Source organism: Phytophthora infestans, genomic scaffold (assembly GCF_000142945.1).
Source record: "Phytophthora infestans T30-4 supercont1.3 genomic scaffold, whole genome shotgun sequence".
Classification (NCBI taxonomy): domain Eukaryota; phylum Oomycota; class Peronosporomycetes; order Peronosporales; family Peronosporaceae; genus Phytophthora; species Phytophthora infestans.
The window spans coordinates 4,910,211-4,937,717 of NW_003303756.1; the positions used below are offsets into that span (position 1 = coordinate 4,910,211).

Below are 27,507 nucleotides of genomic sequence, written 5' to 3' on the forward strand. Positions count from 1 at the left end.
GGGTCTATACCTTCCCATCCTCTCCCCATATGACTAATGTGTAGTGCGGGTAAAGTGATCAAATTGCTCCATGCAGTTGAGTTGGCCTGCCCAACATATCCCTCGTTTGATCGCCGCTGTCATCTTCTCCATCACATCGGGTTCGCGGCGAGGCATTGGTTTGAAATGGCCTGTGCTATTGCCATCGCCATGCAATTCTCTGACGCTGGAGTCGAGACTTCTTTCATTCCCAATTGCTTCTCCATCTGTTCGAACGTCGTGACATCCTTCAAGGATTGATCGGATACCGGCCATGGATGCACGTGACAGTCCCCTAAGGCTTGAATGATACTTTCAATCACTCCATGCTGACGCTGTTTTAAAGCAATGAGTTGCGATGTGTCCGGCAACTTCGATAGCTTTGTCTTCACGAGGTGCAGTTTGGTATTTTCCGCTGCTGTGATGGCTGGTTTCCGTTTTGTTTCTTGCTCACTACCGGATGAAAGCTCGATCACGTCCTGGACCGGTGAATTTTCCTCCGACTTACTCTCCGGTTCGGGCTCCTCGTCATCTGCATCATACAGTTCCGAGTAGTGTGTTGAGACTTTCACCCCCTTGCGCTGTAACGTGGCTGGATGTGCGTAGAGCGTTCTGCCCTTCGCCAAAGGCACTTGTATCCAGTGGTTCCCCGGATGGCGTTCCGCTGTTGCACTTGCGCCTGAGAGGTTTGTCACTGGTGTTTCTGGGGGAGAGCTCCTAGCTTCTGGCTCTCCCTCCTGCTGTGTGTGACGTACTTCCAGTTTGGGCGGAGCTACTGGTGTAAGAGCTGCTTCTTCCTGACGATACGCCTCCACCTTGACCTTATATCGCTCTTGCATGCTTCGCTGCATATCCTCTCTGTTGGCAAACGATTTGGCCAGGCTGTCCAGGCTCGCTACTTGCAAGTCGTCAGCCACTCTACTTCCTTCCCCTTTGAGCGCGTCTTCTGACAACTGACAGCGCGCCATGATGTGACCGAGGTTTCCACAGCGGAAACATTGTAATTGTTTTAAGGCGTACGGATGCTTCAATATAAGAGTTCTTCCAAACCATATAATTCGCACGATTCTCCGAAGATATTCCGGGCATTCCGCTGATTTAATCCGCATCGTCCATGCTGTAGTCCGCATTGAATTTGGCGTGAACGAGTCCATATTCACCAACTCAAAGGCCACGGCTAGGTGCTTGGTCAGGAATGCTGTGAGCCGGCCAATATCCGTGAGCCTTGTCAAGCTGTGGATCTCCACTTCGTATTCCCTCTGTGCTGTTCTGCGTACCCCATCACTGTTCAGCTGACGATCCCAGACTGATCCCGTATCCGGTCGGTGCATGTTTGTTAAGGAATACATGATGCCTCTGAATAAAACCTGCATACCTTGGACCTTGGCGGCTGTTGGTCGGTCGAAAAAGAAGATGTGTATGCTTCTCTTGATATCATTGTACGCTATCGTCTTGGCTAGATTGAGCATGTGTTGCAACTCGTGCACATTAATTCGAGCTTTGGCTGCATCGAGCAAGATGTCTTCCTTAATCAGTCGAGTCTGCTGCCGGCTCTGTCTAACTCTTGCTCTTCTCCTCAATTGTAGTACTAACTCGCCTTCCACTTGTTGCTGATAGTGGTGTGAAGCCTAAGTCGCTCTTGAGAATCAAACACGCTGTTTAGGAAGTCTGGCATCCGCCTGCATGCAATGGTGCCCTCTGCTATGCCTACTATCACTTTCCACTCGTCCGCTGATGCCTCTCTTAGCTGACAATCTCCGTGATTGGCGTGAGCTTGTTCACATAGCGCCTGTAGCTTGGCGATTTCCGGTTTTGAAAAACACGCGGGGTTAAACATGAAGGAGTCGTAGTGACCGCCCTGTCCGCCTGTAGCTGGGCCCCTAGATGAGTTGGACCCCGCTGCTGGTGTGCCTGTTTTCGCCTTTTCGGCCCACTGATTGAGTGGGGGAGTCCGTGCCCACCGGGCCTTACTAATCCTGCTGTACATAATGTTCTTGAATGTCCAGCGGGTGTTTAGCAAGTCTTGGGTCACTGCCACGATGCATTTTTTCAGGTTGCAAATGTTCCATGGTCTACAACATTGAGCTCACGAAACAGGTTATACAGCAATGCTCTCTCATCCCCTCGCAGTTTTGGGTATCTCTTTTTATTGGGGGGGGGGGCACAATGTCGTCCTCGATACTGACTGTACGGTGAATGATCGCATAGAGTTCAGCAATAGAGGTGACCCACTCCTCTCTAGGTTGTTCTCCTGAGTTTGCCCTGATGATCGTCACCATCGCAATAAACATCTCTTCAGGCTCAACCGTGCTCACGTCTTCTAGGATTGGCAGGGTGTCTGCGACTCCCTCCTGGGCCTCCAGCTCTGAATCTGCAACCTCATCGCGTTGTGGCACTTGTAGCCCTTCCCTTTCGACGGGAGATGCGTCCAATTGCTCTGAGGCTGCTCGGTTCACTTCGTTGATATTAGAGTGGTGACTTCGATTGACCTCTGCCCCTGATCCGGATCGTCTTTCCGTCTGACTTCTAGCATTATCTCCTCCGTTATCATCGGCCTCGTCTCATTTGGCTCTAGATGTGCGATTGGGTTCCGCGTCACCGTCTGCACTTCCTCCCCAACGTGCTCGGTCATGTCCTCATCCTCATCTTGCGACTGCTGCGTCTCTGGGACGATCGAGTCCTGCGACCATTGGGCCGGCGCCTCTTCATTCCCGACCCTTTGATCTTCTGAATTTTTTTTCGATTTTTTCCTTTCCCTTCCTGCTTGCCTCCCTTCTCCTCCTGCTGCGCCCGCTTCCGCCTTGCCTTTCGTTGCGCTCCCTGCACCCGTCACTTGTTTATTGTGGGGAGCGTTGTTGCCTCGTCCCCGGTCGGGAGGAGGAGGCCTAGGCGGCTTCATCCTTTCTTCGCAAGTACTTGTGACTTGAACCAGTCCTTCCGTAGATTAAACTCTGCCTCGGGTAATCAGTGTATCCACTGCGTCGCAGATTGGAGTGTGTCACACTTCATGTAACCAGGGGTACACTTGTGGTACGTACCCCGTTTCAAAAATTAAGTCACAAGCAAATCGCGCCTCTTGGTAAAACATGTGCTACTTGACATTTAGCTTAGCCAAGAATCGTACTTAGAAAGGCTCCAAACAGCCTGAACCAACCACGCAATGCAATTTAGAGTAGAACCCCCTGTAGCGTGGAAACCCTCAGACAAGAATAAAATATCGGCCTAAGATAGAAATGCCTTTCACTCCTCCCCCCAAAATGAAATACATAACTACCAAAACTGACTGGTCTAAGGTGCTTAACTATGGGATAGTCACTATTGAGCAGCACGTCCGAAGTAGGCAAGCAAGGACACTTGCTGCTTGCACCCTTCCTTCCTGCTTAGCTGGTCTCTGCATCGTTCTGAGCCCCTGTACACTTATATCCGACACGCCTGTTGAATCTACTCGAATAAGCAGCTTTGCAGTCCACTTGAGGTGCTCCTTAATATCCGCAGAATCGAGCTCTACATCATTATTATCGGCTTCGCATCCAGTATCCTCGCAGGCAGCAACTGGTGAGCATGGTGCGAGTTGGCTTAGGGTCGACTGACATCTCGGAGGCACTAGCTTGGAGAGGAGGAGAAGAATGAGAGACCGCAAACGTAAGGAATGAAATGGGTTGGCTTCTGTCATGTACCATTTCGAAGGTACACCGTGCTGAGCCACCCCACATCAAGAATACCCTTAGTTAGGCATAAAATGTTGGTTTCCGACGATATGACTACCGAAGGGTTCATCTGTAATACGTCTGCTTCCGCCACGTTCTTATAAAACTCATCCCTATGATTCCTATACCGACGTTACACTCTTATCCGGGGGAAAACGTCAGAACGTGTATCAATTGGGCACCCGTTTGTCAAAAGCGGTTACAGAACTAGTCAGAGTGATGGTCACCGGCAGGTTTGAACCGAGCACACGTACTGTCACAAGTTTTGGGGATAAATAGGGCGAAACCCATTGTTCAGCACAGAAGACTCGGCCCAATTACGAGACAATCACATTCCAGCAAATGAGGGACGCCGAGATGGCGCGAGCTGCGGCGCTGTCGAAGAGAACTGCGCCGCTGTACGCAGAGCAAGAGCGCATCTCACGCGTTGCGCATTCATCTAAAGTCGGGTATTTCAAGGCGAAGAGCAGGAAACAGCGGTACATGAAGAGGCGGACCCCAGTCCGAGATTCTAAGCGGGCTTACCGCTGTGGGGTGATGAAAACGGCGCCGCTAGGCGAGTTTGCCTCCTTCTGGAGGGGGCCATGCTACAGAGGCCCGTGTATTTCGCGTGTAGGGAAGACTGGGGCGGAGAGCCGACGTGAAGTCGAAGCACTTTCTTTCATTACGGACCTTGTCGATATAACCAAGGAGGTAGGAGAGGGTATTTTACCCCCAGAGCATGGTGAAGTAGGCTCTGTTGGCAAAGATATTGCTAACCTTCCGGAAGTGATTGTTTTGTATGATACTAGCGACAATGAAGATACAGAGAGAGTGAGTGATGAAGCTAGTGATTGCGGCTCTAATACAGCACATCAGCCAAATGAATATCGCGAAGAGTATTGCGCTCCGCCTATTTCGCCTCGTGAGATTATCAGTTTAATGGAGCGTGGTGACGAAAGCAGCCATGACAAGACTGAATGCAACGACGTTGACACCGGATGTCACGATGAAATCGACAATGTGTACTGGACTGTCACACCAGATATAATTTATTTGGACGAGTCCAGCGACGAAAATGACAGCAGGTCTAGCGAACGTTCTCACGGAGCTTCTGAGACGGGCGAAAATGAGAAAGCGAACATTTTGCTCCTACAGAAAGATAATGACGTAGTTCCATGGCCTTCTGATGTAATGGAGATAACCAATACCGAGAACCCAAACAACATTTTGGTACCCGATTTAGGGCCGATGGATTGGTGTGGCTGCGACACAATTTGCCGACCGGATGGTTGCCCAAATGCACTGGGTAGCATATTTTGTGCTCGGAATAACTGCCTCAACGGATCTGACTGTGGCAATCGACTGAGAACTGTGAGTGGCCTGCACCTAGCGCGTGGAAATATTGGATACTCTGTTTTCACGTCTGAGGATATTGAAGTGGAAGTATTGTTGCTGAGTACGCTGGTGTGTTGACAACACACGACTACCGTAAGGACAAGAAAAGAACCAGCAACTACACCATCGGTTTGGCCGCGCGGTCGTCGCGCAAGGAGAACTTGTGGATCGAGGCGAAATTCAAGGGAAACATTACGCGGTTCATGAATCATTCCTGTGCGGCAAATTGCCGATTTTACGAGGTTCAAAACCGCCGCTTCGTCACGGTGGTTGTCGTTACGATGGAGGATATTCGAGCTGGAAGCGAGGTCACTGTTGATTATGGCGATGAATTATGGTTTAAATGCCAGTATGGTGCGGATGGATGCTGTGGTGAATCTATCATTAGCAGTGACGATTCTTCTTAAGGGTTACTATAACGCAAAAACCCGGAATTGAGTAACTTTCTAAATGCACAAACAAAACAAAAAAACATGAAAGTGACTTCATTATTGCTCGATCTCGAATGAGGGACACTAATAAAAAACCCGGAGCTGAGTGACCTTCTTAATGTTCAAACAAAACAAAAAAAACACGAAATTGACTTCTTTGTTGCTCTATAGCGACTGAGGGACACTCTTTTTGAATGTGTTATGTGCCATCCGATTGCGTGCATGAACGCTTGTTGTGGCCTTTCCGATGGCAACTTGAGCAGCTCTGTGAAGATCTATTCCCGTTTTCTCCAACATTTCTTATGCGCTTCGTCTTGGGGCGTCCCGGTTTCTTTGTAAAAACTGCAGGTAGCCATTCGGAACTCTGAGTGATGTCTGATTCTATCGGTATAAAGACAGCTTTAGCGTGAAATGCATTGACATACACCGACACTTTATAACACGGCTGAAAGTGTGTGTACACGTCCAAACGGTTGCCAGCTACACATTTTGACACACAAACCTCACTTTCATACACCTGTTGGCGTTTGTTTTGAGACTGTCACATACTGTCAATACCGATGGCAGCCCATACACTTATTGACACACGTTTCACACATACTGACAAAACGTTTCAGGATGATACACGTTCTGACGTTTTCCCATTATCCGGGGCATGCACTAGGCTTGATGTGACCCTTCGCGCTTGAAGCTTTTTATGTGCTTCGCAGCGCCTATACCCAGCTGTAGCGAGTCGTTTTCGCGCGTGCCTTGATCACATCACAGCACAGTAGGCACAGATTGCGGTAAACATTTCTCGATGGTTGCAAGGGATTGTTCTGGTATAGCTCGTTGAAGTGGTGAATCAAGTCCCAAACTCTGTCAGTCGTCCCAGCTTTCCGAGCATGCCTGGCAGGGATTGGAACACCAAGTTCGGACACGGGCGTGGGAGGATCTTGGTCTAGAGCTCCGGCATCGTTTGCAACAGGCTTTACTTTCGTCTTAGCAATGGTGTCGTACCCCCAGCTTCGTCTACTGTTTGCCCGACTGCTGGTACTTTGCAGCGTGGACAGGGGCAGTACGCTTCTTTTCTGTAGTGTTCGGCGACAACACGAAGTCAGAATCGAGCCGGTCCAGATATTTGAAAATGACCTCTTTAAAGCATAGAAGCCGTGGTTGGCGCGGTAGTGCCGCTCTCAGCGTGTGTATTAGAACCCTCCGTAGGGTAGACCTTTAAAGGCGCTAAAGGCTGTTGGTTGCGTTCAGGAGACCCTTAGAGCGCTTGTTGTGAGGAAGGAGGAGGAAGACGGGAAGGACGAGGACGCAAATGCACAGTTGCCAGGCAAAATCCCAGGCAAGAACGACCACGACGGCGGCGGTGCTGAGGAACTTCTCTAAAGCTGGTAAGACCAGAAGTGAGGTGAGCACTGCACGGCGGCAGGGCACACAGCCGTCTGGGGACCCTTGTTTGGTATTTGAGGAGTTATTAGCTGCTGCTATTGCTAACTGTGCTTGTTTCATGATAGATGCTGCTTGCAGCTGAATACTGCTGGCAGTTGTAACCACCGCTGCCCGTACGCAGTACAGCGACGGAAGGAGGCTGCGCCCTCTCGTCGTTAGCCGTTTCCAGAGTCCAGCGGGCTCCTGGATCGCACGCCTCCGTGCGACGGATCGGTAACCGGCTTTTTGACCGACACCAAGTGAAGCCGCGACACTGCAGTGTCACGGCCATGGCATCCGCGAGTGCTCGCTTACGTGTTTGTCAACCATCAGATGTCCTCAGGCATCTCACAAACCTGCCTTAAACACACAAGACAGCATAATTTTAAGCAATGCATACATTGTAGTGAGTAACAAATACTTAATGTCAGAGCACAGAACTGAATTACCTCTCGTTAGTGCGCTGTCCTTGCCTTCAAACACTCCGATGGCACCCATGTGATGACTGAAGCCAGACCCCTACACGGTGTGTGGTAAAGCCGCCTGGTAAAGCCGCCTGCTTTACCACACACCATGAAGGGATCTGGCTTCAGTTTGTCGCCTTCTGGGCAGCCCCTCACCGCACAGCCCTTTGTCGATGCGCTCCGACGATGCTATCGATCTTCTCCGTGTGCTGTACGACGCGTTTTGGAGTATAACGATCTTCTATGAATGATGAGCGGGGACCAACCATTGAGTAATTACAGATTGAAGGTTGGACTTGTTCAATCGGGGTTCTTGGAATAGTAGTACTCTAAAGAGCTATAGCACCGCCTTCAGCGAGTGATACTAATACTCATAGTAAATACCAGTCGGCACGGCAGTAGTATTAGTATTAGTATTATCAAAATAGTAGTAGTAGTATCACTGCAAATAGTTATGTTGGAAAATGCTATTAATTCCTGCACACGTGGCGTTCACTTCACTTTTAGAAGAGCAAGCTGTAAGCAGACAAGAAAGACCCACCTCTCCTCATCCCTTTTCGGTCAGACCTTTCAGTAATGTATTTGTTCGTTTGACCCCAAAGAATTGAGCAAAATACGTACTACTTAAAGCATTCAACATGTACCGGTATTACTTCATGGTTACACGGCTGTGAAGGCAATGGAATAATTTCACAACGATCGTATCACATCTATTTCGTAAGTCAAAAGCCTTTCTGTTGATCGAAGCTTCTTTAAGCCGCCAGAGCGGGGATGGCCTGAGGGTCCGTGTTGAACATCTCGTTCGGGTCGTACTCCGTCTTGATCTTCTGCAGCTTCGCGAAGTTACCGCCACCATACAGGTACTCGGCCATCTCCGGCACCGTCCACTTCTCGTCACGGTACGTCGTGAAACCACCGGGTACACCACCCGAAGCCTTGTAAGCGTCCACAAACTTGTAGAAACCCTCACGCATGGTCGTCATCGTGCTGTCCGCGAACGAAACGTTGAAGGCAGACGAGCGCATGTCCCAACGAACCAGGTGCAGGTTGTCATCGTGCTTCCAGGCTGAAGCGTCAGCCTTCACACCCTTCGCGTACTTGCCACCCCAGATGTCCACGAAGCCAGAGGCCGAGGCGTCCGGAAGTTTAGGAGAGAAGGCAGTGTTGGAGAACAGCTCCCAGGCCGTGGCGTTGTTTAGCGGGGTCTTACGGGGAATCGTCACTGAGGTAATGTAAAAGAAACGACGCGGGGTGAGCGTCTGTGCCACAACACCAGGAGTCGAGATCGTCTCCGAAGTCCAGAAGTCGCTCTCATTTGTGGTCAGAACCATCGAAGGGGGAAGGTTTTTCATGAGCGAGGCAAACACCTTCGTGGCCTTCTTGGATGGGCCGTAGAAGAAACCCTGCAGAGTAGACTTGGTCTTGAGACTAAAGCGGATAGAGACCAGATCGTTGTTATCCTTGCTTAAAGCCCATTTCTGCGTTCCAATGAGCGCTTCCACGTTGTCCTGCTGAGTGGGCTTGACGCTTGAGTTAAATTCGATGGTGTAGTTGACCACACGCTGCGAGGGGGGGTCGTACGTCTTAATCTTGAAGTCAAGCACCACACCAAGAGAGCTGGCGGCACCACGCACGCCCCAGAATAGGTTGGTGTTCTGCTTGGCATCGGCGTCGACGATGGAGCCGTTGGCGAGGGCCACACGGACGGAAGCGATGTTGTCCAGCACGGTACCGCTAGCACGAGACAGAGTACCGAAACCAGACGCGGCAACTCCAGTCATGCCAACGTCGGGGCAACGACCATGAGGAAGAGTGCGGCTGAAGTTGCTCCACATGTAGTTCGCAGCTTCCGAGATCATGACGGGACCGCCGTACGACAGTAGCTTGGTTTTCTCGTCATACTTGAGGTGCTTCAAGTACTTTAAGCTCATAACGAGAGCACCGTCGTCGCGGCCGAAACCCATGCTCGAGAACGAACGGTTCCCACCAAGAGTAGTCACCTTAAGACCAGCATCAGCAGCGCATGTCAGGGCAGCCGAGACCTCCTCCTCCGACTTGGGGAAGGCGACAACAGAAGGCACGGGGCTTACACGCGAGTTCCAAGCCTCGGTGTCCACGGCCCAGGTAGAAGTGGTGGGCAACGAGGTCTCAATGCCAGCCTTTTCGAGGCACGAACCGATTTCGACCTGGGTACCGCCAGCAGCAGCAAACCCGCCCTGGGCGGCAATGAGAGAGCAGAGAGCGAAGATTGCGCGACTAGCGCCGGAGACCGAAGCAACCATGCTTTGACCTTGTAACTGGAAGTCGAGGTTGAAGACTTGAGTGCTTGGAGGCAAAAGAGGAAGTGATTATCGTGGCATTCCAACTTTCCTTGTCCAGACCCAAAGTGCGAGCAAAGCAGTCCAACATAATCATCGTATGTGATCCAGCAATCGCGTGATTGTAGGGATATCTATGGACAGCATGACAGCTCCGTTCCTGTCTGGGTTTTTGAAACATGTTTTTCACACCAGCAATTTGACGAAAGAGTGTGCGACCAACGGAAGTTCCGTTACGGACAGCATTTTCATTCTTGGTATGTGGTAGGATTAAGATAAAATAAAAACTCCGCTTCTCGGGGATCGGTTCCACTTAATGCGAACCGATTTTAAAATTGACAAATGTGATACCATGGCGCCAAATAATGAAAAAAACGAACAATCGCCAGCATTGAACCGAAGTTATAGACACTTAAACAAGCATGACACGCTCAGGTAAAATGGAGCTTTGTGCGAGTGAGCTGTATAGACAGAAGACGTCGTGGCCTTTAAACATAATATGATGATCTGTACTAGAGTATGAAAGGAGCTCTTAGAAATACAGTGGACTCTCTATCTCATTCGCATATTGGTACATCTATCCGCCGATCAGTATCAATGTTTACGGTAAGGCGCTTCCTCCTTCTGTCCAGTGACTTTCATTTTCACCATACTTACGACTAGACGTCGGAAGAAAAGGGAAAATGACTCGATTAAGCATATGGGTCAATTACATATCACCGGCGACCTTGCATCACGTGCATTCCGCTCTACATGAAAAGCTAGTTTAACCCAACTCTGCTATAAGCGAATACCGCCCATCTTGGGTATGAACAGCTCGATGTCGCCATCCTTCCTTCATATCAGATCCACATTGACTACAGAAGCTGCTTTACGGCCCTCCAAGTTTCAGTCAACGCGGATGCAGATCCCTCTATTAATAATACAAGGAGGATTCAATCGCTAGCTTAAGCTGCATGTATCTGATTCACTCAGTACCAGTGTCCTGTAACACTCCTAAGTACATATTAATATTATACATATTATTATTTCGCTGGTCACCGATTCAGCATTAAATATCATTTTTACACAGATCGAATCATTTTAAAATAATTCGATTTGGTGATTTAGTGATCGTTTGATTTATTGATAAATTATATATTAAAAACTGTAAGTATTGGTATGTACCAAGCCGGTTTGCACGGCTGGAGGGGTTAATTTTAAAAAGAATGCGAAGTCAGCAGCCGTTTTGTAAGTTTAGAAGAGAACTGTTTCGTACCGTTTTGATTGTAGCGCTCAGCGCCGCTGACTATACTTTTGACTTATCTTGATATAAGGGACACTCAAAGAAGAAAACGAAAACGGAGGAAGAGCCGTTCACTCAACTGATCTTTTCTATTTACATGTAGTTACATGTAGTCACTTCGATTACTAGTTTTATACATTAAACTACGAATTTGCCAATTTGAAGTTAAAAATATGTAGTAGACCCACCTGACATTTCGCGATTCGGACCCCAGCTTGTCTCCGTTAATCCGCCATTTGCTTACATGGAACAATTCGTGTGGATGGATGTCCTGTATTACAAATGTACCTTACTATAATACCCTTCGACAACACCGATGCCATTCACGGTGACGATTTCACAAACCAGGTGGTCGTCAATTTTTGCCAGCTGCTATTTTTAATAAAACACTGTACATATATCGCGCGTCATTGAGGTTCAGAAATGTTAGCTCAAAACATCTGCTTGAAGATTGTAGCAGAGACTATTAAAATACCGGTATTGACACAAGGGGAGAAAATTCCTCCCCTTGTGTCAATTATTCCTCAGGAATGGGTGTCATGAGACTGCAAATCGTTAAAAGTGGAGGACTTCTTCTATCCTATCACGGTGATAATCACCCTCCTAAACCCAGACCTTCCTGAGCATTAACCCGATAGGGCCGAGCGAGTTTTAGCCACTGGCGCGTTGCTCGACCCAGATCCAGAGAGTGGTTTACCAGGGTTAATCTAGCTAGACAAATGCATAAGTTACCTGTAGCTCGGAGGGACAATACAATACCGGCGATGCCCTCCGTATCCGTTCCAGTAATTTATATTGTAGTCCATCCACCAGTGGAGTACATGTGGGAACGATGTGTTCGCTGACTGCATACAATTGCGGAACTGGAGATCATAAGACCTACATTGAGAACACAAAGGATGCAGCTGAGCTGAGCGTAGACGGTTTGGCCACCATGGAAGGGATTCGGATGTGAAAATACCCTCCACTTCGAAATAAAGATCATCAACAGACACCACATTTTTGAAACGCTTACTTAGAAACACTTTCCAGTGTATAATATTAAATCTGTTAACCAGTCTCATCTTTACTAAACTGTTTAGCTGTAGTCCCTCGTCAACACGGTTTTGCTGGTTAAGCTCAGGGCATTAACACGTTTAATAAAGTCATATCGTAGTGACTACAAATACAAACCATACACTTTTGTTCTTATAATCAAAGGTGCGCGTTTTTTCATCCTCGAAAACCATACTCAGTCTATGCCAATGAATAGAGTGATGAATGGTGAATTGTAATCTCAGGTTTACCTAGCTGCATCATGCAATTGCCTCAAGGGAGATAAATTTCACATGAGGTGATCAGCGCACATGCAGCATGATTCAATTATTAATTGGACGTAGCAAAACACAAACCTTACTATTGTAAATCCCACGTTTGTTCATGAGAAATGTTTTTTTAAACGCACCTTGCACTGTTACATGTTATCCCTTTCGCTAGCCCAAATCCTATTGAATACACCACTCACCAGAGCTCAGTTTGTCTATGGGGGACCACCGTCCAGGCATGTAAAAAATCATGCTTGCAACCACACACATGAGAAAACGTTCATTTTAGAACAATTTTTATTAATGCACTCTTCGGAATCTTTGGTAGTTTTCTGCATCTATCAAACCGATTGCGGAACCCGGCACGCCGCCCACATTCATCAACATGCATACACACAAGCACCCAGTAGGATAAATTGAGGTAGCTCTACACGCGAAAACTTGCAAGGATCATGGCTGTCGCTATACACTTGCTATGTTAGTCGACTACCTCGCATCCGGTCGCTCGCCACTAACCGCATCTAGACTTTTGGTCGATACGCGTCTGACTAACACAACTTGTCGCGTTTCTCTGAGCACTGAGCAGAAATACCATCTCTGCTAAGTGCGGGATCTCCTGATAATATCATCTATCGATAGTAATTAAACGTTGATGTCCATTCTTGCACTACACGCTCGTCGAATAACGAACAAGAAATATTGCCCTTTTACTCGTGTAGCCAGAATACATTTCCTAGTGCCCATTTGCATTCTGGAATCCATGTCATAACGGTACACTGACTTTAACACGATCTGGATCTCGCATCGGCTACCCCAGTAATAGTGCAATGAAACTCGTTCAGGGAGTGAGCGATATGTATGTTGGTCAAGAACTATCAAACGGCAAACGGCGAAGTAGTGCATGAATTAGCTTGAAATCAAGTCTCCAATACAAGTCGAGTTAATTTGCATTTGGGATGCGAGACAAGTCGGCCAGTCGAGTTAGCCTGCATTTGGGATTCGAGATAAGTCGGCCGGTCGAGCTAACCTGCATTTAGGATGCGAGATAAGTCGGCTGGTCGAGTTAGTCTGCATCAGACCGGGTTGAGTTATCCTGCATACGAGATGCATCCACATCAAGTTTTATTATAACATCGTAAAGCTGGTAACCCCCATCAGCTTACCAACGTCCGTTCTTGCCATTTCAGATTTTCAAGTTAGCTCGAGAAGCAACGAGCTCAAACAACTCGTCGGGGCGTCATGGCTTTCGCCGACCCGGAGCCCGCGGAACCAGCGCAATGCGCTATCTCCACGCCACCTCACAGCCACTCCAGCAACGACCCGCCTCAACCAGCAGCGAGCAACACCTCCCCAGCTAGTGCGGCGTGAGCAGGACAGTCAAATACCAACGCGATTGTCTCACACTGCTGCTACTCGACACGAACGCAACACAAGCTCTATAAACATCGGCGGGTGCCAGTATACACATGCGTGATTGTCACGCTAGAAAATAGTATATCGGTGTAGCTACTGGATCATGAATAAAGCTAAGTTCTTGATTGTCTCGATGGAATACGGAAACTTTATCCAGAATACTTACCAAGACGATCACATCGTCGCAGCCCCAACAGAGAATATATTGGAACCAATGCGTGCTGCAGTTGACGAACTTTCTTGCAGCAATGTTGCTTTGTCTGCTGAGTCTATATGGTCTCGAGTCAACGAGCAATTCTATGGTGAAGACCCGAACCAGGCTTTAATTGGACTCACGCGAGAGCAGGTGTTAAGTCGAGTGCACCGTATACGAAAATCGCCACTTTGGTGGGAAATATACACGGGTCACATTGAGGTGCCTCCCTTGTCACGTGTCAGTGATCGACCATTAAACTTTTTCCTATATCAGTAGTTTCAATGACAGCGAGTAACCAAGCAGAACTATCGGGTGGGCACACCCCGAGCTGATCGCACTGTTGAAAATGTGCGGGCACGTCACTCTTTGTCGACGGCACCTTCCGGTGTGTGCCGCGCTAGCTCCAACAATGCGTCGTAGTCATGGTACACGACAGGTCGTGCGGCAAGTATGTGCCTGTGGTTCACGTGTTAACAATCAGCCGAACCTGGGATACGTACAACTCCATGTTCCATTTCATTCGGCAAGCAGCTGATCACCAACTCGAGCCCACTGAAATTGTCTGCGACTTCGAACGAGCCCATATCGACTCTGTCGGAAATCATTTCCTCAACGCCGATATCATCGGCTGCTTATTTCACTTTAAGCAAGCTGTCCACAGGAAAATACGAAAAATCGGTATATCAAACCGACCGGCTAGTGAAGCGATGACAATGGGCGTTTTGGACATGCTTACTATTCTTCCTATCGAACAGCTTGACGGTGCTGGTATCCGGTGGGTGAAGTATCAAGCTAAGGAACGCTGCAGAAATGCTGGTGTTTCCTACAACCAATCAAGGTGGAGTATGTTTTTGGCGTTACCTTAAGCGCACTTGGTTTGCGATCTATGACCCTGTAGCTTGGAATGTGCATGGGCTAACGGAACAGCTTATTGCTCGCACGAACAACCCATTAGAGTGCTTTAATAGGGAGCTTAACGCTGCCTTTTCGACACCTCACCTCAGTATGGCGATTTTTGTGGCCACAATCGAGGCCCTCGCGCGAGAGCATGTTGCTTTACTAGCTGCTGTACGAGGTAGACGTGCTCGTGGACAACAACGTGGGACGATAAGTTGCCGAGGGCGGTTGAGCTGCCGATGGAGTCTGACGACTCCAACTCCGACAAAGATGACGAAGCAATGCAGGACTCCGACAGTGGTGCTGATAGCAGCAGCGATTGCGGCGCTCCAACCGATGCAGGCGAATATGCTGAGAATGAGGTGACATCAGCAGTTGTCTAAGTGTGGTAGGAGTCACAAGACGGTCAACCATTCATATTTGCATGATGCTTCTAGCTTCAATACATTTGCTTTCTTTGTATGGTCTGGTGTTTGGTCAGACCTTGTAATGAGGTCGGATAGTGCACCTGACCTCTTCATCATGCCTTACCAGTATCCGACCCGATAAATAGCTAGCCGTAAAAAATGATCTACGCTTTCCTCGGTCGTAAGCGTTTGCTAGATAGCAGACTGTACAGTGTAATGAACATCGCCAAAGCACGAGCAGACCAAGTTTGTCAGAGCAAGATTCGAGATAAGTCGACTGGTTGAGTTAACCTTTGTCGGGGATGCAAGAAAAGTCGACTGGTTGAGTTAACCTTCATCGGGGATGCAAAATAAGTCGACCGGGTCGAGTTAATATGCATCCGGGATACGAGATACATATAAGTCGACTATTAGGTCAGGTTAAAATGCATCCGTGAAGGTAATACATCGCCCACGTAGAGCTAACTATTACCGATCGCTAACAACAAGTTATACTATTGTTGCTATTGATATTTAATTAAGCAAATGGGAAATTGACGGTAGCTCCGCATTTTATCTTAATAAAAGTTGCAGTAAAATATTATTAATAATAGTAGTAATATATTGTATTACAATAATGCGGGTATCCATACAGTTCAACTGCGTGCACCTGTATTTTGGTGGCGCCCTTTTTGGTTTTTGCTGGCACCCCAAACCGACGATTGTGTTTTGCAGGAGCCTTTTCAGTTTGGTATTCGTTATTTTGCCCTACTGAGGTAACATAGCATCGACTTTTAAACGTGTACAGATATTATAGTACTCTTAAATTAGAGTAAAGGTAGGGCACTCGCTTATTGACGTGGGCCCGCCCCTCTTTTCGCTTACTGCGCTGCGCTCGGGGGGGGGGGGGGGGGGCCGCTGCGCGGCCTTCCTTTAAGTCCTCTACGCTGAGTCTGGGATTAGAAATTAATTGTTGCTATTAATAAGACCGCTCACCCCAAAATGGTTTTGTTCGCACTGACTTTTCGTCACAGTACTGTACCGTGTACCCGTATTACCGGTAATGGTGCTGGAAGGGCAAAACAATCTGTGCTGTAACCCTTTCGTCTTGTTGCAGCCGAGCAGAAGAACCGACGCTGAATCATGGGCTTGGAGAAGGTGTGGCTCAAGGCTTGTGCTTGAGTCAAGCACCTTCATAATGGAGTCCACTGCCAATACTCCAATGCCTGACAAGACTTGTCTTGTCACAAGTGTATGGCTCATACATGTACAGTACATACTTTAATACATGTACATGTATGTAGTTTTTGTTTTCTCCGAAGATCCTTACAATATTACGATGCATTGATGGCGTTTAATCACAGCAGATTAATTCGATCATCAAAGCACGGCAACGAGAACGGCGATAGCTACTGTCGCACTTTCACATTTGCCTTTTAACACTCAAGTCTCCAAAACACAAGGCAAACCATGGTCGCTTCCGTCTCCGGCGCTAGTCGCACGATATTCGCTCTCTGTTCTCTTATCGCCGCCCAAGGTGGGTTTGCCGCTGCCGGTGGCGGTGCTGTCGCTGGCGGTGCTTCCCAGGCCGACATCGGTTCGTGCCTCGACAAGGCTGGCGTTGAGACCTCGCTACCCACCACTTCTACCTGGGCCGTGGACACCGAAGCTTGGAACTCACGTGTGAGCCCCGTGCCTTCCGTTGTCGCTTTCCCTAAGACCGAAGAAGAGGTTTCTGCCACTCTGAAATGCGCCGCCAAGGCTGGTCTTAAGGTGACTACTCTCGGTGGCAACCGATCGTTTTCCAGCATGGGCTTCGGCCGCAACGATGGTGCCCTTATTGTTAACCTGAAGGGTCTGAAGCACCTCGAGTACGACGAATCGACGCAGCTCCTGTCGTACGGTGGTCCTGTCATGATCTCGGAGGCTGCGAACTTTATGTGGAACAAGCACCAGCGTACACTTCCTCACGGCCGTTGCCCTGATGTCGGCATGACTGGTGTGGCCGCTTCAGGTTTCGGCACTCTGTCTCGCTCTAGCGGCACGGTCCTGGACAACATTGAGTCTGTGCGCGTGGCTCTCGCCAACGGTTCCATCGTTGACGCCGATGCCAAGCAGAACTCGGCCCTGTTCTGGGGTGTGCGAGGTGCTGCCAGCTCGTTGGGTGTTGTTTTGGACTTCAAGATCAAGACGTACGAGCCTCCTTCGGAGCGTGTGACGAACTACACCATCGAGTTCAACTCGAGCTACAAGCCGACGCAGCAGGACAATGTTGACGCGCTTGTCGGTACGCAGACGTGGGCTCTGGGCAAGGACAACAACGATCTTGTGTCCATCCGCTTCAGCCTTAAGACCAAGTCTGCTCTGCAGGGTTTCTTCTATGGCGGGGGCGCCGAGGCCAAGACTGTGCTGGGTTCGCTCATGAAGAACTTGCCTTCTTCAATGATTCTCACGATCGAGGAAAACGATTTCTGGACTTCTGAGGACATTACGACCCCAGGCCTCTTTAAGGAGACGCTCACCCCGCGTCGCTACTTCTACATTACCTCAGTGACGATTCCCCGTAAGACCCCGCTAAACAACGCCACGGCCTGGGAGCTGTTCTCCAACACTGCCTTCTCTCCTAAGCTTCCGGACGCATCGGCCTCTGGCTTCGTGGACATCTGGGGTGGCAAGTACGCGAAGGGTGTGAAGGCTGACGCTTCAGCCTGGAAGCACGATGACAACCTGCACCTGGTTCGTTGGGACATGCGCTCGTCTGCCTTCAACGTTTCGTTCGCGGACAGCACGATGACGACCATGCGTGAGGGTTTCTACAAGTTTGTGGACGCTTACAAGGCTTCGGGTGGTGTACCCGGTGGTTTCACGACGTACCGTGACGAGAAGTGGACGGTGCCGGAGATGGCCGAGTACCTGTATGGTGGCGGTAACTTCGAGAAGCTGCAGAAGATCAAGACGGAGTACGACCCGAACGAGATGTTCAACACGGACCCTCAGGCCATCCCCGCTCTGTCGGCTTAGACGATTTTCTAATTGAGATTGTTTGCATCTATCTAGTGAGCGTCGGATCCTTAAAATGAAGAGGAGTCATACTCACGTTGTGATTGTTCCGACCTGCGCTTGTTTCCTTCTTTTTTTCTTTCTTTATTAATCTCTGGTTTGAAAAAAAACAAATCTCAGTTGAGGTAAGAAAAATCAAACCAAAATTATTTAAAGAGTAGTAGTGTAGTATTAAAACCACATTTAATGTGGTTTTAATGTTTAAAATACTATAACTTTTTTATTATAATATTATCGCAGAAGTAAAACAACGTAGTATTAGAAAAGAGCTTTTTTTAAGTTGTATTGTGCTTTGCAGTAACAAAAAATAAAATTTGCCGGCGCTAAAAATGGCAGACAGTCATCGTTAAGTGGTGTGAAAAAAGTCGTTCCCTAATCTTTAGCTAAATGTTTTATCTAAACCCACCTGCATATATTAGTCGATGTGGCCACGAGGCTACACCAAGGTGCAGTGCCTTATGTTTGCGCTGGTAAATCCATCCCAATTTGATTGTACAGCTACAGGGCTGTTTCCACTGCACCTGTTCGCGCCGCACTTCACCGTGTTTTATGTAGTAATGTTGGTAAAATATGCAGATGCTAGCAGTTTAAAGTCTAAAGAGTGCTGGTAGATAAGTAAATACTGTGCACAAGTAGACGAGTAGCAAAGACGAGTAGCACCGCAACAGCTCACGGATAAGCCCGAAGTCGGGCGGTGACAGCAGTATACAATAGTTTTTTAAATACGAGTAAATATTAAAAAAAAAAATACATGGTGTCACAGATAAACTCTTACGCCTCTTGAATTGAGGTAATATGATTTGAGCGAGGTTGTCATTTTCTATCATCAAAAAAATTATTTCGTTTAAGAGCTCGCAACCGCGACTTTCCAAGGAGCTCATCTGCTGCTGCGACTAGGGGACAGCTCAACAACCGGTGATCCATCGGCGGTGTTGGGGGCAGTCAAAGCGGGAGCCGCAGTGGCAGGGGAAGGAACCGCGGCCGCAGCGGCGGGAGTAGACGTCGAAGCAGCAACTGAGAAATTTGCCGCCTCACTGATATATTTTGGTACAAATACCAAGCCATCAGTTGCGCTTAGTTAACCCCTTGAGACCGAAAGGTTTCTGGTCCCCCCATCTCCCTCAATCCTAGCTGATTTAACGTGTATATGGGGTAATGGCTCCAAAACAAAAGTCTATTTTTTTGCTATCGTGTATAGTGGACTGGCGCAAGCTAAACCTATTCCCCGGAGGAGGTATCACGTATGGGCATCATTGTGGTCAGCAATACGCGTTTGTACTGCAATCATGTAGGTCGTTCAATAAAGTCTAGCCTGGTGTGTGGTAGACTCATGGCGTCGAAGTGCAATGCTGAGCGAGAGAGTATATAATACTAACACTAGCAACAGCTGCAATAAGGCTGTATTGCGTGACATTCTGCAATAGTGAATTAAATCAAAATAGACTGACGCTATCAGTTACTCAAGCCGTGATCACAAGGTTGACAGCAGACGGGATCGCTTCGGACGGCCGGAGCTCGTCTTGGACTCATCACGTGATCCCTCGCTGCACTCTGTACCCTCTTCCGCATTCCCCTGAGCTCCTTCTCCGGCACCCTCCCCACTCAAGTGTTTCTTCGCAGGTGCACGCGCGCGAATCGTTCGCTTTTTCGCGCCACTTGATGCAGGTGCCAACGTCCCATTTCGCCAGGCACTGTGCTAAATGTCAAAGCAGCTCACCGCCTGCCCATTCGCTATATGTCGTGCTTTCCCACAGAGAAAAACGCGCCAGGCCAGAGGCTTCTTCGACGCGTCTGGAAGCTTGCATTTACTGCAGTACACGGATGAGACACCACCGCTCCATCAATGCCAACACAACGGAGTTTCCGCTACCGTCAAAAAGGCTTCTTGGCTGCGACACAAGGAGACAGTACAGCACGATATCGTGCTTCTGCCTGCTCGCCAACAAAAGCAGAGTAGGAAAAGAAAAACCAAGACAGTGGCTGGTAGATTGTTAACGCGTGAGATGCTTCAGCAACCTGACCAGCCCTCTCAACGAAACGCGCCGAAGCGAACAAGAAAATCGCAGAGAGACAGGATTTTTACAAAACGACAGCGAGTGGTATGCACCACCAGGACCAAGAGCTTTATCAAAAGCAATACCACGATCACAACCACGAGAACGAGCACAAACACGAAGAGGAACAAGGCATGGAGAGCGAATTGGTGCTAGTGCAGCAGCAGTCAGAAGTTGCTAGCAGTGATACGGTTCTGTTCGAGGTGAGCTTCTAAATACTCCGGATTTTAATACACCATCTATTTTGATCCAAGTCAAGGTTATAATTTTACGAGGGTTCTAATCGGAATTTACAGAAATTCAACAGTACGTGCACGATCGTACATAAAAGTCTCTTGTCCATACTCAAGTCAGGTTTAAAATTGTCTTAAACTGGCACACGACGAAAAAAGATGGTAATTTCAAACCGCCACTGATGGCCGAATAGTACTCAATGAATGTGTTAATAAGAAAGACGAGATTCTGATAATTCCAGTCGTGGTTGTTTTATTCTCATCTTCAATGTCCGTTGAAAATTACGAGCTTTTAAAGTTGGTCAACTGTCACTGACTTAAACTGGCATTTTACCTTAACCCTTTCGTGGTCAACAGGGGCATTTGCCTCCTTTCATGGTCGCCAAATATCATATGATATTTTTAATAGTAATAGTACTATTTTCGAAATTAAATACTACGAAGTAATAGTAGCTCAGAGTTTCGAAAGATAATATAGTATTTTAATATTTACTCTGATATTTTTAAATTCACCCACTTAAGTACGATTATTGCCACCCGAGAGCTCACAAATACTCTTTCGGACAGGTTCTAGAACAGCAGTAGGCTTTAAGACTGACGAGTATTTGCTCTAGTATTTTACTGTGACACAGATAAAGGCGAGCGAGATGGATAACTGCAAACGCTTGCAGTTGTTTAATGTCGATAGAGCGAAATCAAGATAATTGTTCTTGTTATCTACCGATAGCCTCGTCCATATCGTGCGTCTAATAAACCTGCAGCCTGTAACGCTAGATAAATGCTCTCAGCAGTGCCAACACACGACGCCAACCTTGCCGTCACTCTCACAGCTGTCCCGGACTCCATCTCCTCACGGTTGATTAGTCATACTTCAGCTAGTCGAACGCTAACAGCATCTGGTTGGTGGATTTAAACAAATTACGCAATGTTTGAAAAATATAATATCGTACTGACTAATATTAAGTTGATATTTAGTAATATCATTTTGTCTCAGAAGAAATTATTAGGTAACATTTTTATATTAGCTGGTCAACAGGTGATATTTTCACAATATTAACTTCACCGATTTTGGAGTTACCATTAACCCCTGGCCAAGACCTGCGAGAGAATCGTTTACCAAGGGAAGCAAAATGCATCTGTTGACAGAAGCTCAGCTAACGCACCACCGTGTTTTGTAACTACCAATCACGTCAAGGTATGGGTTTCCTACCCGCTACATATTTTACCAGATGTGGCGTACACCAATAAAAGAAATGCAATTAAGTATCAATGTATGCACATAAATCCGAGATTGCGTCACCATAATCAAAAAATGACACCGCTCATCACCCTCTGTCCAGATTTTGCTCCTGTAACGAATGCCTGGACCTCAGTCATTTCCATACGAAAACCAGGAGTCTCACAACATTCACCGACATTGCCGCTTTTGTGCTGACATGCGAACAACGTTCACGTTCGACGACGACAAACCGCTTGTCCATCTTGCCCAAGGATACATCGACGGAGGAACGCACATCCCGTGGAGTGACGTTGCCCACATTATGAGATCCACGAAACACACGGCGGTCGCGCATCGTCAACCTCTCCAGGCTCTGTATCGTGCATGGGGCCGAGAGTTTCTAATAAATTGTTCACACCAGTTCATCGCCCCTGCGGTCGCCCTCTTGCGGTAACGCAGCAGCTCCGGAACATCTCGTCCAGTGCACGAAGGCGGCTACTGCCACAAGAAGAAGAAGCTACTCCGCCCGCATCGCTCACAGGACCGCGGTCGCCACCAAAATCTGACGCAGGGACTGGAGCAGCACGTGAAGCAGCACGCCCAGCAGCGACTGAATTATCTCAAGGAAGTAGGGCAGCAGCCCTTGCAGCTATACTCCCGACCACCAGAAGCTGCGGTGGCACGAGCTGTACGAGCAGATGCACGAAACGCCGCGGCTTTGCGCTTAGAGGTTAGGCATACATTCGTGACGCCAGGAAGACGCCCAACAGACGCCGAAACGACGCTCCCAAAGCTGCAACTTCCGTTTTCAAATTTTCAGGGGACGAATATGGCGACGACAGTACTTCCGATGCAACCGGCACCAGTCCTGTGCTCATTGAATGCGGAGAAAGCTGTCACTGCGATTTTTGCGGGTGTACCACGTGCTGCGGTCGCCTACACGCGCGGCATCTCTCACCTGAATGTCGGAGAAGTGCTGCCGCCGGGTGTGACGATACTATTGCAAGAGCTTGTGACATCAAGGGACGTGACATTTGTTTTATATCAGTGCTGGACTTTGCAATGTTGTCGCTCAAGTAGTGCTTGCGACCAACGGATAGGATTCGAAGTTCGCGCAGACGTGCAGAATGTTGGCGTGGATATGATTGCGAGGAGCCCGCATGCCCGACGTATAGATGAACGAGTAGATCGCGTTTGGAAGAACATCACTGGGCTTTCCTTCTCGCGGGTGGAGTCGTACGCACAAGCAACCTTGTCTTTTGGAACAACATTTTGTTCGAGAGTGTCACCACCTAGTTCGTGAAGTGTGAACTTGGAGGGCTGCCTCGAGTGCGTCACGTCATTTGCACAGCTCCCATATGCCCACGTCACCGCGAACCTTGTTTTGATGCGTTTTGCTCTTCCTTTGAGTTTTTCAAGGAGGCTGACATTGTATGTAGCTGGAAAGCCGAGCCACAGCGTGCATACGTTTATCGTTCATTCCAAAGTTATTGATATTCGAATTTCTTTTTAATTTAATCAAGACAACTTCACACTTCGACACTTTTAGGTTTCTGTAATTACCATACTAGCTTATAAATGTTTACGAACTTGCTAATATCGACAAGTTGATCAAGCGCACAACGCTTTGGCGGGTTCCAGACACTACATCTTCTCCGGGGCTCAAATTGCGCTGATTCATGGTCTCATGCTTCGGCTTGTACAGGTGTGAGCTCATGCGCACTTTGCCTTCTGACGAGAACAGGATTCGCGGAAGGTAAAATCGATGATACTTCTCCCGGCAGGTCCACGTTTGTTTTGGGCACATGTATGGCTTGGTGGCGATTGACACGTGCTGACAAAGACAAACGTTGTGGAGAACGCAGAAGTCGGTCACCTCCGTCGCGTATCAGCCCTCCCACCTACATACCACATATTGTCGCCGCTTCCGATTAGATTCGGGATATAGCTGTTTCGAGGCAATCGCGGAGCAACGCTTCTGGGGACCACCAAGTCCTCCGTCGGCATAGCGGGGTGGCGGCAGCGGTGAATGGTGTGGAGAGCAGGCGCTGTTGGCGATAGCCGAGCTGGACGTCGACTGCGCGTTGTTTGACAGTGCTGGCGTGTGTTACCTCGCGTCTGCACTTAAAAAGTATTACTGAGCTGTCCGTACAGAGATTGACTGTGATTGATATTGTGACTGCGGTGGAGACCGAAGCGACGTAAGAGGCGATGGTTTTGGCAAAATACGCTAAGGTGGAGATCGTGGAGGTGGAGGAAGCGACTCCCGAGGTCAGGAAGGCTGTGTTGTGGAGCAGCGTGGAGCTGCTTCAGCTGGAGGTGCCGCGTAGGATGAGGACGCGCGTTCGGAGCCGGTGCCAAGATGGACGTAGAGCGCCGCTCATTCCCACGAGCCGGCTGTTACAGCCACTGGTCGGCGCCTGAGCTCAGCAACCGACCTGTCGGTCGGTCGCTCAAGCGCAGCATGAGCGGGAGGCGGTGGCGCCTCGTGGTGATGGGGACGGGGTCCCGAGAGTTGACGGCGTGCTTTCGACTTAGCGAAGTCTAAGCGCAAACGTCTCTCAAGACGAATATCGATTTCAGAGAAACTTGCTCGAAGATCATTATATGAGGTGAGCCGTCGAGCTCTCTCCACTCAGCTTCAAAATTGTGCTTCGTAAGCACGCTGGGGCTCCAGGGCTGAGAACAACCGGAACGGTTCGCATGGAAGGAACCGTTTGGCGATTGCGCTGCATTTGCAGGTGCGCCTGATACCCCCGAGGAATTGAGACTTGTGGAGTCAAGTATCGCTCTCGGATCCGGTGCCGCTGCACTTTCTTATCAGCAGTCGAGCCGCAGGCCCACACGTGTACGTGTGCAGCGGCTGCTGCGCTGCGAGGCGGGCCGCTTCGGTAGGGTTCCGCGTCTGGAAGCCGTAGTCACGGCGTGACGTGAGAACAAGTGATCCTGACCACAGGTCGGAACGACTGTGAGCGCTGCTCATGGTGAGCTGTCTCTGTCTCTGCGTGTGCACGGAGATGGTCACCGCAGTAGCTAAGAAGATATTTGGAGTCGGCTCTGAGGTCGAACCAGTGACCATCGGCGCGTGAGCTCACCGATGTACCACTGAACCACTCGGTGATTGAGCCGAGCGAAAGATAGAGTGAGTAAAATATTGAGTGAGTGAGTCGACAGGACGTGAGCAAGTCGCTAGCTCCCAACAGCCTAAGCATGTCTCCCATCTTCCTGTCGCTCGCAGCATTGCGAATGTTGTCCAAGCTGCAAACCTCCGTGTTCCAGCGTCGCAATCTTCTTTGCAACTCATCGCTCAGCCAACTGAGCGAAGCTTCACGCGTTGTTGGTGTTCAAAGTCTCGAGCGGCGGGTGTTATGTCATCGTGTTTCCCGTGGATTCACCGCCATGGGCGCTTGGGCGTCGTGGATGTTCCACGTTGTCAGCAGTGCCTCTTGGTTCTGCGTGATGCGTCCTCTCCGGATAAAAACGGCTGCTGAACGTGCACCTGCCGACGTGCTCTCGGTGGTAATCGAAATCTCGTGTACTGCGCGAGATCTAGCAGTGCTACGAACTCGGACTACGCGTCGAAGACTCTAAACGAGGTCGCGGGAATGACCACGTGATCGAAACGCTGCCTCAATAGATCCTCGCCAGACCACGTCGAAATTCACCAGCGTCGACATCGACACCGATTCCGGCGATCTCCCACGTTGTCGCTCGAGGTTACAGGAGCACGCTCGTCGTTGAGCGTGGCCGCCCACCAGCTGAGGCATCAGTGTCTTGGTGTCGCGAGCATCGTCGCCGCCGCCGCTATCGTCTCCGCTGGCGTCCCAGGTGTGTTCTTCGTCCGCGCTTATGTTGCGTAAGTGTAACTTTATGAGAGGGCAATGTAATGGGCCTCTCCATTATATAAGTACCGGCTTCCCCCGCTTTTAACTGACGATCACTTATTACTGACACTCAATTATAGCCAATCGAATCACTGTATCGAAATCCTCCACTTGTTACTGACAACACAAAAACGGGCTAGGCACCTGACATTTCCCAATCCACGGGATGCAACCAATACGCAGGCGCACCGCCATCACAGCAGCGGAAAAGCTGGCGGCCCTGTACGCATGGGACCAGTGTGGAGATATCTCTGCCGTTATAAAAACATTCTATAGCGGCATAGATGAGCATGCGCACGAACAGCGGCGCAATCTTATCTATCAGTGGCGGCAAAAGCGCAGTGACATCGATTGGGTTTGCCAAACGTGGGCGGAGTTAAGTGAAGAGACGGTAAAAGCGGGCTACAAAAAAACCGGACTCGGCATAGAAGATGTAGACGTGGTAGCAAGTGAGGTGATCGCTGAACTAGCTAGCCTTAGTCTTGTAGACAATAGAATTGGTGCTGTGGAGACGATCACGACACAATTGAAAGCAGTCCGCTCTGCGATGAGCTGCTCAATTAATTCACGTTTTATGATTTACAACGCGCGGCAGACATTACTGTTTGTACACAATTTTCCTATCAAAATGTAGCCAAACATGACTGTCAGTAAAAAGCGGAGGAATCCGGTAGGTAGTTTTCTTAGCATAAGTAGGCGCATCAGCATACGACTAGCGTGTGCTGAAATGCTGACATTCCATTGGCTGATATATGGGAGCCAGACCCACTATTAGCCAATTGAACTATGACGTGTATTGAAGTGGTCAGGGCTGTGGCCTTGGTCCTAAAATAAACTCAGAATTGATTATATCTTAAATTTAAGACTCAATTCGTCATATCGCGAGCTTCCTCAACACTATTGTGTAAGCAAGTTACGGAGTAAATACCTGGCCCGCTACACGAGCCGCCTTGTATATACACTTTATTCTTGAGACTAATCGTGTCTTTTTGAAATAGCTTGTATCCCTCCAAAGCATATCGCCGGAGCACTACAGGGTACTCCAGCAACGCCAAGGCGTGCCCGCGTCATACGTCTGTGTCCGTTCCAAATGGCGATGCAACTTGGGCAGTGTCTCCGCACTCCATGGCGTTTGAAGAAACAGCTTCTGACGAAGAGGAAGCTGTCGCTGGTGAGTGTACCTGACGTGTATGTACATGCTATCTGTTTTTCAAGTCGTGTATGGCTCCACTATCTTGTAGGCCGGCGCAATCTCGACACTGCCTTTAACGAAGCTGAAAATGACAGCGTCTTGTCAGAAACCGGCGACGAACGACGTAATAACTCTGACATTCAAGGGAGCAGTCGTGTCAATGAGGCTGATGCACCACGTGTTGAAGGTGCTGATATATTGTATCATGTACATACACGATAATGCTTGCCACTAACGTGTCTTTTATGTATCAATGTCAACCAAGTTGGCGAAGCTCCACTAAAATTTGCAGTTCTCGAGTCGGCTGCCGAACGATGACGGAGAAGACGACAAGACGTCTGAGGATGACCTGGACGCTGTGGACGTGGATCTTCCTGTCCCTCCGAGCGGAGATTTGATGATGACTTCATATCGGCCGCTGGTGGTTTGGCAAACATCTCGACCAGAACAGTGTCAAATGATTTTTTGAGAGCGATGTCGGCAACGGGCTGGTCGAATCAAGTGATGCACACACCGTACGACCACCGGATGGATCTATACGAAACCCGACCGGTAGGCACAATGCAAGATGTTTATTCGAATCTGTGCAGCGGTCAGTCTGGGACAGCCTCTAAGGATTTACGAGCTGCCGCAACACCTTCTGAAGCTAT

The 27,507-nt window shown here is 48.8% G+C and overlaps 6 protein-coding genes across 6 annotated transcripts; 3 read left to right on the forward strand and 3 right to left on the reverse strand.

The window, feature by feature from the left end:
* Positions 1 to 6,544: 6,544 nt before the first annotated feature.
* Positions 6,545 to 7,244, reverse strand: PITG_02927 (uncharacterized protein; the record flags this gene model as incomplete). Its single annotated transcript, XM_002907739.1, has 2 exons — positions 6,545 to 6,603; positions 7,091 to 7,244. 2 exons carry the CDS (start codon positions 7,242 to 7,244, stop codon positions 6,545 to 6,547), a joined length of 213 nt encoding a protein of 70 aa, XP_002907785.1.
* A 924-nt stretch (positions 7,245 to 8,168) lies between these two features.
* PITG_02928 (berberine-like protein) lies at positions 8,169 to 9,698 on the reverse strand (the record flags this gene model as incomplete). The annotated part of the gene is made up of 1 exon (XM_002907740.1): positions 8,169 to 9,698. One exon carries the CDS (start codon positions 9,696 to 9,698, stop codon positions 8,169 to 8,171), a length of 1,530 nt encoding a protein of 509 aa, XP_002907786.1.
* Positions 9,699 to 16,685: 6,987 nt separating this feature from the next.
* PITG_02930 (berberine-like protein) lies at positions 16,686 to 18,236 on the forward strand (the record flags this gene model as incomplete). The annotated part of the gene is made up of 1 exon (XM_002907741.1): positions 16,686 to 18,236. One exon carries the CDS (start codon positions 16,686 to 16,688, stop codon positions 18,234 to 18,236), a length of 1,551 nt encoding a protein of 516 aa, XP_002907787.1.
* Positions 18,237 to 20,369: 2,133 nt separating this feature from the next.
* On the forward strand, positions 20,370 to 20,580 carry PITG_02931 (uncharacterized protein; the record flags this gene model as incomplete). The annotated part of the gene is made up of 1 exon (XM_002907742.1): positions 20,370 to 20,580. The coding sequence occupies one exon, from the start codon at positions 20,377 to 20,379 to the stop codon at positions 20,542 to 20,544; it is 168 nt and encodes a 55-aa protein (XP_002907788.1).
* Positions 20,581 to 21,998: 1,418 nt separating this feature from the next.
* Positions 21,999 to 23,084, forward strand: PITG_02932 (uncharacterized protein; the record flags this gene model as incomplete). The annotated part of the gene is made up of 2 exons (XM_002907743.1): positions 21,999 to 22,156; positions 22,241 to 23,084. The coding sequence occupies 2 exons, from the start codon at positions 21,999 to 22,001 to the stop codon at positions 23,082 to 23,084; spliced, it is 1,002 nt and encodes a 333-aa protein (XP_002907789.1).
* Positions 23,085 to 23,295: 211 nt separating this feature from the next.
* On the reverse strand, positions 23,296 to 23,788 carry PITG_02933 (uncharacterized protein; the record flags this gene model as incomplete). Its single annotated transcript, XM_002907744.1, has 3 exons — positions 23,296 to 23,308; positions 23,386 to 23,657; positions 23,756 to 23,788. 3 exons carry the CDS (start codon positions 23,786 to 23,788, stop codon positions 23,296 to 23,298), a joined length of 318 nt encoding a protein of 105 aa, XP_002907790.1.
* Positions 23,789 to 27,507: the final 3,719 nt, after the last annotated feature.